The sequence below is a fragment of the Limanda limanda genome, chromosome 14 (genome assembly GCF_963576545.1).
Source record: "Limanda limanda chromosome 14, fLimLim1.1, whole genome shotgun sequence".
Classification (NCBI taxonomy): Eukaryota; Metazoa; Chordata; class Actinopteri; order Pleuronectiformes; family Pleuronectidae; genus Limanda; species Limanda limanda.
The window spans coordinates 11,367,221-11,378,324 of record NC_083649.1 but is presented as its reverse complement, the minus strand read 5'-3'; the positions used below and the strand labels follow the sequence as shown (position 1 = coordinate 11,378,324).

Below are 11,104 nucleotides of genomic sequence, written 5' to 3'. Positions count from 1 at the left end.
TTCTAGCAGTCAGCAGACATTTCCTGCACGGTCGAAAATATTTCCTACTGTATTGAAACTAAACACCAGAACAACTTTGCCTGGCTGAGAGAAAGAAAGAAGGGTGTGTGTGTGTGTGTGTGTGTGTATCTGTGCGTGAGTGTGCGTGTCTGAGAGAAAAACAGATGAACTGTGAAAACCAATGATTGAAAATGGACGACGGTAGAGTAGACAGCAGTAGACAAAGACACATATGCAGACAGAGAAAGAGAGAGAGAGACAAATGGACAGAAACAGGGAGACTGTTGCCAACAATCACAAATACCAAAGAGGAAAGGGAGAGAGCAGCTAATGTCCACATTATGAGGACAAATAAGGCCGGGAAAGTCCGAAAATGGTCACAGCCAGAAGCAACAAGAGCACAGATGAGAGAAGAGAAGAGAAGAGAAGAGAAGAGAAGAAGGGGAGGTGATGAGGGGGGGGGGGAATTAACGTGTCCCCTCGGAAATCCAGAATGAGAGGAGAGAAGAGAGGTCATCCGGGGTCAATGGAAATTACGAGGGTTCAGAATGAGGGGTGAGAGGTTGTGTCAGTGAAGATTTATGAAACAGACTGACAAGCTATTCATAAAAGCTTTGTTTACAACTTCAGGATTTGAGGACAAAGTAAATTCACTAACATAATTCTGCAGATGCTCAGAGCCCCAGACTGCAGCATGTATTCCACTCCATTTCAGTGCATTTGATAAGATATGTTCATGTCTGGTCTATATATTCCATTTTGGCATTTGGCTCTAAACTTGGCTTTGGCTTTCAAACTGTTGTCCCAAGAAAAATACATCTTCACTTTATATGGCTGGCATGACATATTAATGGAACAGTTCAACATTTGGAAAATACATTTAGATTATTTGCTTTCTTGCTGTGAGTCATATGACTTGGAAGATTGATAGCACTTATGTTTGTTAAATACGTAGCTTAGCTTAGCATAAAGACATGAAAACAAGGGAAACAGCCTGACTCTGTTCAAAATGGAGCAAAATATGTCAAATTATATATATATATTTATTTATGAGGTTCATATTAGGGACCTGGTCTAAACAGCAGAGTCTCCGAAAAGTTTCTACTGTGTTATGAAATATAGTATAATTTAACATCTTCATTGGAGGTTTTCCAGTCAAGAAATCCAAAGAGCACATTTGTCAAAATGTCAAACTGTTCCTTTAACGTGTTGAGAATCTGTTTACCCCCTGACACACAACTACTCAGCTACTCCCTGTATTTGCAAGTGAAAAATATTGATTAGAAAAAGATTGATTACATTTGACTGGGCTTTAACTGGTCCGGACTTTAAACTTTCTTTCTTGAGTCGTGTACTGAGGACATCTTTACAAAAGAAACTTGAAGATGTTAGTTTTAGTAGGTTATAATGCCATATTTAGAGTTTTCTGTTCAGTTTATCCAATTAGAAGTTTCCCTTTTCACAGTGTACGAACTGGAGTTTTGTGTGTTTCTGTACAGTGAGTGTAACAGAAACCCACATTAGTCTTAATACTAACAACTGATGACAATCCCGGATTTATGATCTGTCCAGGGCTGGGAGAAGGTTCAGTTTAAGAGGATTATATAGGATTGTTTTTTTTCCTAAAATCTTTATTTATTCAGGGATATGGACTTATCATGCTCACGCTCTGCTTCACTGTCATATATTTCAACTCAACAAGTCGTGCTTGGGTTATTTCCAACATAACAACGGATCAGATTTTGGAAACGTTGCAGTTTTTGCAAGTAGTATCACCTTTTTACCTCCCCAGTGTTTTTCGCTCAGATATAATCCAATAACCTCCGATTTGGATGAAGACAGTAGAACAACTGAGCTAAAAGAGAGAAACTCTTTTATTCGACTGCCCTGCTCATTTGAGTGTACTGCAAAAAATGTGCTCAGGGAGTAATTTACCCTCCTCTGCTGCATGAGGTTGAGTCAGACACTTTATAGTTTCTCAGCTTATTTTGCCCAGAACAGCTGTTTTTTGAGCAGCTATTAAGACTGTGGTCACAAATTGCGAGGTTTGTATAGAAAATGACCAGATAGAAGAGCAGGAACGGAGCCAGACGTGTGGTGGGTTATCTCAAACGTCCGACACATGAGACGCCTGTCTGTCTCTGTCGAGACTTTAATGATGTCCCGTCCCTCAGCTGGGGAGTCAACGTCCTTTCTTCTCACTGTTAATGCATTTACCATTACAAACACACACACATAAACACACTCCTTCTCCCTCTTTGGAGAAGTGTACGATGAAAGACACTACAAAGCAGGGTAAGGTTTCTCTGTGCGTCTGTGTGTGTATGTGCATGGCTGTGTCTATGGAAAAGCTGAGCCTATCATCTGGTAAAGGAATAATATGTGAGGACCTATCCTCTCCTCTCCCAGCGCTCTCTCTCTCTCTCCATCTCTCTTTCTGCCTCTCAGCACTTTTTTAAAAACCCTTAACTATCAGAGTTTCTGTTTGTCTGATTCTTTGAATGGATCCAGCTCATCATCTATTATTGCCTATCTATTATTCTATTATTACCGAGCCTCAGTCATGCTGCGTTTTATTTTCTCTCCAGTGTTTTGGGCAGCTACAGACCTCCATCATTTGCAGTTTCCATCTGCAGCCATGTTTGTTTTAAACTTGTCATTTGACTCCTTACTGGAAAATTCAGTAGCAGCTGTTCACACAGTGGCATTTTTTTCCCCTCCGCTGTTCCATTCTTAACAGATTAAAGAATGCAACGCAAGTATTCTTGTAAATGAGAATCTCTAACATCTTGTTTTAAGTGCATGAATGTAGAAACTAATCACATTTCCCATATTCAATGCGCTTAAGGTTCCCATTCCTAACTCTGAAGATCATGAGTTATTCCAATGGAGCTGGTCAGTAGGTAATGGTAGGAGCCTGGGTGTGGATGGAGGCATTCGTGAAGGCTGTGAAAGATGAAACATGTGGACCTTGTCGAGGACGTGGATAAAAGTATCGTCTTTTTCCTGCACTCCACAGAAATCAGCAGGAATGCCTACACTCCATTATTTAACCACAAGGCCGCAGCTAATTGCTTCAGTGTGTGCGTGTGTGCGCTTGTGCGTGTGTGTGTGTGACATAAGAAACCAGTGGTTGGGAAAAATGAACAATCGACGTGTCCTTCTGAATTTCATATGGTACAAATGCTTCAGTCGACTCCAGTGCTGCAAGTCTATACCCTCCCACCGACCCGAGACGAAAAGAAAATAACAATGTTGCCTTGACATCAGTGTGGATGTTTGGTGACCTATGGACCAGCATAAAGAAATACGGTTTTCTTTCAATTATCAAAGCAAATGCAGGGAAAAGAAGAACACTTGTAAAATAAATTACTTTATGGACTGTTTGTCCTTTATTGAGTTAGTCTTATTACTTCCACTGAGAATAGTGACACAAGCATTTCACTGCTACTGTATGTAATTGTTGTGCACATGCTAAATAAAGTCTTAATAAATAATGTGTTGAATCTTGAATTAAAGAGCAGAAGTTTATTCTCTATATACATAGGGTTAGGGCAATTGTGATGAGTTGTACTTCATACACATACAACTTATTCTAGTATTACTTAAAGAAAGCATGAGGAAAAACATTGGATAAGAAGAAAAGACAAATCAAATGACATTTTAAGAACATTAGTCCCCTTATCAAACCACATGTAAATTCACTAAATCCAGATTTGTATTTTGATCTGCACCAAATTGCACACACTCATAGATATGAGTCAGCTTAGTGTGCCTTATTCAAGATTAACAAATCTGTGAAAATGTCTAACAATGTGAAAGAAAGTAAATGTTAAATGTTAATGTTAGGTGCAAAAATACATCCAGAGCCAGAATCCAACATTCATACCAACATCAGAAAAACATTGGCAAAATGTACAGAGATGACAAAAAGAGGCACGGTTTTTTTCTATCCCTCATTTCTACAAAACAATTTATGCCACTTTTGTGTGGACAAGTTAATGCAACACTTCAAAAATGTGCAGGGAAAACTGTCTGAATGTTTAGCGTAATATGTTATCCCCATATTTAAATGATTATGGCATCTCAACCCTCCACACTCTGATGGCTGCTATTTTACGATGAGTTCAATTGTGGCCATTTTTAAAAAGCGTAAACACTTGGTTTCCAACATGGCCGAACGACATGTTGTACAAACCGGCTCTGTTCAGCTCCACCCAACCTTTACAGTTCTAAATACAAGTCATATGATCTTTAAGTGAAGGAAAAGTTCCTAAAGTCCAGATACCAGAGGTTTAGCAAATCAATAACATCTACTGGGCTGCTTAAGAAAATAGACTTAGTGGGTTGAAGTCAAATGGGGAGACTTTAGAGCTGGAAGATACAGTTCCACCTCCTGGAAGCTGGAGGTTGACTATGTATCAGAGCCAGTGAAGATATTTGGCAAGTGGCTAGGAGTCAAGGAGGTAGAAAGAAGTGTGCGGCCGAGGAGGTGCGGGAATACAAAATCAAGAAATCTGTAGGTTCCATTAGAGGTCATTGGGTTGGGAGATAGAGCACCTTGTAGGTACAGTAAGTTGATTAACGTGGAAGCGGGGAATTGGGAGCGGAGGGCTACGGAAAGGAGAAGTTTTGTCTGTTCTATCAATTACATTTCTGGAATGCGCCTGTGGAGGCGTGGCCGTCTGAGTCGGAGGAGGGTTTAACCGGGCTCAATGATAGAATAAACAGACCAAGAGTGGGAGGTTTGGGGTAAATGCAGGGGAAAGATTGTTGACATGGAGCCCAAGTAATGAGACTTTGAAGAGGAGGGGGGGGGAGAGGACTAACACGAAGATAAGAGAGGGGAGGAGAGCAAGAGGATGCAAGAAACGACAGGAGGGACACCGGGGGGGTGAAGGAATAACAAGAAAAGGGAGAGAGGAGAGGAGGATGGGGGTAGTCCAAGGAAAAGAAAAGCAAAGGAAGACAGGAGGAGGATGAGGGATGAAGAGGAGGAGGAGGAGGAGGAGGAGGAGGAGGAGGAGGAGGAGGAGGCAGAGGGGAACAAGACCGAAAGGCTCTTCGGGTTCTCCCGGATCCTGAGGTTTTATGTTCGTTGTCCCTCATAGTTCCGATAGTCGTTACATAAGTGGAAAAGACTGCTGACTCGTTAGGCTGTATATATTGTGTGTGCCAAAACCAACATGCCACGGCCAAGCGATTCATCTGCTGTACACAGAGAGAACACAGACACACAAACACACAAACACATACACACTGTCTGGCTGATAACTGACTCTCACACACACACACACACGTAGACAATGACTTTTCCATCCCATCATCCTGCCTTCAGAGGGTGAAACTTTACCGTCCTTTTTATGTTGCATTAAAGAGCCATTTCACACCAGGACCATAGAGGAAAACTGCCAGATGTAATAATGACATCAAGCTGCTTCAGGTTTGCTGTGTGTGGCAGGTCACACACACACACACACACACACACACACACACACACACACACACACACACACACACACACACAGACACACACACAAGAGAAAATGTGATGTGCATTATTGAGAAGTTTTCAATTTAGCTTGTTTGTGCGGTGGATATTTTGCAGTCTCTCACCCGGGTTGTTGTTTTTAACATTCCTGGAACCCTCAAATCAGCGTAATTGGCTTCACCCGCTGCAGAGTTACAAGAAAAAAAACAGATCATATTTTTCTATATTTTTCTTTGGAAAATCCAAACTCGGCCTTTGACTTTGTGCCAGACGTGTCATTGATGGCGGGCAGATCATGTGACGGCAGTGGAGGTGCCCCTGGTCTACACCCCTGCTCCCCAGCTACTGAGAGGTCAGGCTGATGCACATCTGGCATTTCCTGTTTCCTCTTCTCCTCATGCCCCCGAGTGATAGCCACACTTACACATTCACTTAGACATCTGGCCCCATACAGGGTTATTGTAAACAGCATCAGAGTTAACTAGTGCGCGTGCACACACACACACACACACACAAAGACACACACACTCATCCATTCATGCATGGTTCAACAGGTATTCCTGCTGCTAATGTTTCCATCGGCCTGTAAAAACTTCCAGCTGCCATCGACTCTGTAGAGACAGACAAAGACAGATGAAGTGGAGTGGTGGCAGCAGATGATGAGGAAACCAAATGAAATATGATGTAAAGAAAGAAATGGAGAAAGAATGAGACATAAAAATAGAGAGGCTGACAGAGAACAAGAGAGCCAGACGGAGAGACAGAAGGTGAAGGAGAAAAAGGAGGAGGGGGAGACAATCTTTGCATCTCAGAGCTGACAAACTCTTTCCACTCCTGGATGCTGTGCAGTGTGCACTAATGTGTGTGTGTGTGTGTGTGTGTGTGTGTGTGTGTGTGTGTGTGTGTGTGTGTGTGTGTGTGTGTGTGTGTGCGTTCGTCGTGCGTACGTGAGTGTGTGTGTGTGTGTGTGTCTGAAGCCATAGGCAAGATGGGGGGACAGAATGGTGCCGTATGGTTTTCATAACTCTCTGAGGGTGTTCAATTCAGCCACACACACATACACACCACACCGCTCCCCCCCCCCCCCAACCCGTCAACCCCTCCAGCCCTCTCTAATACACACACACACTTTACCAGCCCCCTCTTCCAAAAACACACAATTCTTTTTCCTCTACGTAGCCCCCCCCTTCCACCCTCCCCCATCTTTCTCTCTTTCTGAGGTTCAGTCAGAAAACCAACTTTGCAGAGGCAAGAAAAGCCCCGGCAGGATCAGTCACAGGAGAGGAATGGTCACTGAAACTCATCCGTTTCATTCAGGACTCGAATTAGAACCTTTTGGACGCAACTTTGGAGATTTGTCCATTCAACAATTCTGAACTCGGAACTCTACTGATACTTCACTGGACTTTATTTTGACCACATTGGGCTGCATTGGACTTTCAAGGCTGTGCCACCGTTCTGTGTTGGTTTGTTTTAGTTTTGAAATCAATCTCACTGTGGCTGCAGAGCTGATGAATGGAGTCTGACTGATTCTGCATCGAAGGACTGTTTGCCGAAAGGTTTGAGTAATCAGGCATACATTTTGGAATAATCTGTCTCAGATCACAATTAGACCAGATTATTTATTCAAACAAACAAACAGGGTAGAAAAGTCAACATTGGCAAGTTGACATTAATTTAATTGAGGCGGTTGCATTTTTGTCCGATTTATTTGGACAGGAGGCCAGAAAATATTCATTTATTAGGTTATTTATTTTGACAGTAAGGCTGCGGCACTCATTTGAATGTTGGTCTAGTTAAAAACTCATGTCTCCGTGGAGGATGCAAAAGACCAGGAGCAGTAGCAGCTGCAGCTGCAGCAGCATGAGTCTCCTGTGTATTCTGCTGCTGACCATCTATCTGGCTCCTGGAAGCCACGGCCAGAGGCTGAGGGAGACGGAGGGGGATCAGCAAGCAGCCAGGGCTCAGCTGGCAGAGGAGGATGCCGTCTGCCACCAGGAGGGATGCTACGCTGTCTTCCTCCAGAAGAGGGCCTTCAGGGAGGCTGGGAGGAGCTGCCGGGAGCGAGGTGGGACCCTGGCGACCATGCATACCCAAGAGGCAGCGGGTGTGGTCCATGATCTGCTGTCGGCTTTGGAGTCGCAGGGGACCAGGTCAAGGCTTCGTCTGTGGATCGGGCTGCACAGACCTCCACGCCAGTGTTCAACCACTCGACCACTCAGAGGATTCGTCTGGGTTACAGGCAAAGTCCCACTTTTTTCACATTTGACCCCTCACTGAGATATTCACCCTCATCACCATATATCTGACATTTTATTGGGTTTTTAAAAGTGAGAACCGATAGAGAAAAATTCAGTTTCTCAAGTTTCTGACAGTGATCTAATGGAAAATCTCAGTGTAGCCGAGGCTGAATCTGGTCAGAAACTCACCACTTAGTTAATTATCATCTTGACGAAATTGTTTCTGACAGAGTTTCCAGTCGAAGTGTCACCTCTCTGAACTCTTTTCAGACTTTAGTAGAGGGGCCGGCCTCCAGAATTGCATACTGGATGGTTATTACATTAACTACTTTTGTTTCACCGAGACAGAGCTGGCGCGACAGGGGAGGGTCTAACCCCCCCTTGACCTCACTATTACCTCTCAACCTGATTTAGTCATCACACAAACCTCTCTCACTAAAAACCAGATGGGTATTTTATCACTCAATGTGTCTTCAGTCAGAACATTTTGATGAGGTAGGTGGCTGGATTGGTTTATACAAATTATTTAAAAAAAAAACATATAGTTTCACACTATGATATCAGTTAGCAACTAGTCATAGTCACAGATAGTTTTTGTTTTATTCGATTTTATCTTTACCACTGAGAATAGAGAATAATGAGAAAAATTCAATTTGGCAAAAGTAAAGTTTTTCTTGCTATATAATATGATAAAATCCACAATGCATCATGAAACTTTAGTGCTTTATATTGACGCTAGCACCACTTTAGGAAGGAATAGTTTCTCAAATATATATAACTGCCTGCTTGTTAGCACGATACAAAAGAACATACTAATTTTGGTGGCGGGATTCATATTCGAACTGCAATGAGCTACAAACGCTCTATTCTACACATGCCAACTCCCATTGTGATAATCTTGAGGATTAACACTTTAAATGCGTCACATAGATAACATATTACATAACATAAAAAAAAACATAAGGGATAGTTTGAAAGTAAAATAAGAGGATCAAAAATCAGGCTTTTTTACTTTTACTAACCTGGTCTTTGTCTTTATTTTCCAATAGGAGACCAGGATGGCCAGTTCACCAACTGGCTCCGTGAAGACACCCCCGGGACGTGTGCCGCCCCTCGCTGTGTGGCCATGACTGTCCACACTACAGATGCTGGACGAGACAGCAGCGACAACTTCCAGTGGCTTGATGGCTCCTGCGCCCTGCCGCTGGATGGATACGTTTGCCAGTACAACTACAGAGGAATGTGTCCACCGCTGGAGGACGAGGGGAACGGTCCAGCTGTTTACACCACCCCATTTCACCTTGTCAGCACCCTGCTGACTCATGTGCCTTATGGCTCTGTAGCTGCTCTGCCGTGTCCTGCAGACAGTTCGGACCCGGATGCTCCTGCTGAGCAAACCATACTGTGTATGGAGAGAGATGACAAGACAGTGGGCTGGTCCAGGGATGCGCCGCTCTGCTCTCTCAGTGCAGCTCCAAAGAACCTGGACTGGTGTAGCGGGGATCATGGATGTGACCATTTCTGCCAGAACACAGATAACGACTACTACTGCTACTGCTCTGAGGGCTTCACAATAGATGAGGACGGGTACACCTGCAAGCCCGACCCTCTCAGCCCAACCGACCCCCCTGAGTTGTCCTCCGACTCCGCTGGTCCCACCGACCAAACCCAAATGAACGAAGCCTGCCTGAAGATGGGGTGCGAGTACAACTGTGTGGAGACACAGAGGGGCATCCGCTGCACGTGCCCCCCGGGTTACCAGATGGCCCCAGATGGCCGCAAATGTTCTGATGTAGACGAATGCCGGCAGCAGCCATGCCCGCAACAATGTGTCAACATCCCAGGCACCTTCCACTGCACCTGCCACTCGGGCTACCAGCAGGACGATGAGGGGGAGTGCGTGGACGTCGATGAGTGCCTCGATGAGGGCAGCTGTGAAGGCACTTGTGAGAACACTGTGGGCTCCTTCACATGCCTTTGTAACCCTGGGTATGAAATGGTCAGTGGAGGAGAGTGTGTAGATGTGGACGAGTGTGTTGGGGAGTCGCCCTGCCAGCAACAGTGTCTGAATTATATGGGAGGGTACCAGTGTTACTGTGACAACGGCTATGACATGCAGACAGATGGACTTACTTGCCTGCCTTCACCAGATGATGAAGAATATTCCACTTTGACCCCTGACCCAAGCGACTCGGCTCACCTACCAGATGTGGACCCTGACCAAGATGATCCATGGTCCATTTCTTTCGCCCCGGATCCAAACTTTGAAGCTGAAACTAACTCTGACGCTTTATGGTTTACGGAAGCCCCCGAAGGACTCTCTCCTGACCTGGCTCAAGGGGGAGACAATCACTTGAACCAATGGGATGCCCTGTCACCACAGCAAGATCAGACGGACCCGTCCCCCACGCAAAAACACAACACGGGCAATGAAATCGATAATGAGGCTAAGACAGGAGGTAGAGAGGCTAATGGTGGGGTGGGAACTGAGACTGAAAACGGGGCGGCCACTGGGAATGGGGACAGATCTAAGATGGACAGTGCAGAGGATGTCAGCGGCTCGGCGGAGGTGGGAGATGACTCCGATCCGCGTACACAGAAACCTGACAAGAGCTGGCTGCTGGTTGCCCTGCTGGTGCCTCTGTGTGTGTTCCTTGTAGTGATGCTGGCCTTGGGGATTGTCTACTGCACCAGCTGTGCGGTGGACAAGAGCCTGAGCTTCTCAAACTGCTATCGCTGGGTACTCCCTACACCTCCTCCTGACAGGAGGAATGGCAAAACCCAAGCATGAACCCTAAAATAAGCAAACAAAGAAGCACATGCATACACACACACACACACACACACAGATGTGCTGACTGTCCAGATGTCTGCTAACATTTCTCTTATGGTACAGGACTGGTCATCGAAGCTACCATTTTGGATATAGTACAGCTGACCGGCCTCGCCCTCATCAAGGAAAACTTAATTCTTTCTGCTGCACACTCTTTGTAAATAAGTCACTCTTTCATCATGTTTTTAAAATTCAATAAAACCATGAAACTGGTGAAACACTGTGTGGTTTGTAAGCCTATCTAAGTTGGGACAGAAAACCCTTCTCGAAATCAAGGGGAAAGTGTGTGGAAAGAATGTGTGGTTATGGCTTTATGGCTTCGTGTGTGCAAAGAAAACTAAGTATTTTCCAAATTTTCTCTTTAAGAAGGAACAAAAAATGGGGGAAAGGGAAGACAGACAAATGCACTTCAGTTTCCCCTCATTGTGAATACTCGCCTGCTGATGTTCTAGGCTGAAGTGATTCCATTTTGTCTTGTCCTCTGTCAGGGGCATCCAGGAATTCCAAGAACTGACAGTTTAAAATAATGAATTCATTTAT

The 11,104-nt window shown here is 44.5% G+C and overlaps 1 protein-coding gene across 1 annotated transcript; it reads left to right on the top strand.

Moving 5' to 3' along the window:
- Positions 1 to 6,731: 6,731 nt before the first annotated feature.
- On the top strand, positions 6,732 to 10,782 carry LOC133019280 (endosialin-like). The gene is made up of 2 exons (XM_061085693.1): positions 6,732 to 7,733; positions 8,781 to 10,782. Exons 1-2 carry the CDS (start codon positions 7,298 to 7,300, stop codon positions 10,520 to 10,522), a joined length of 2,178 nt encoding a protein of 725 aa, XP_060941676.1. The 5' UTR covers positions 6,732 to 7,297; the 3' UTR covers positions 10,523 to 10,782.
- The last annotated feature ends 322 nt before the right edge of the window (positions 10,783 to 11,104 follow it).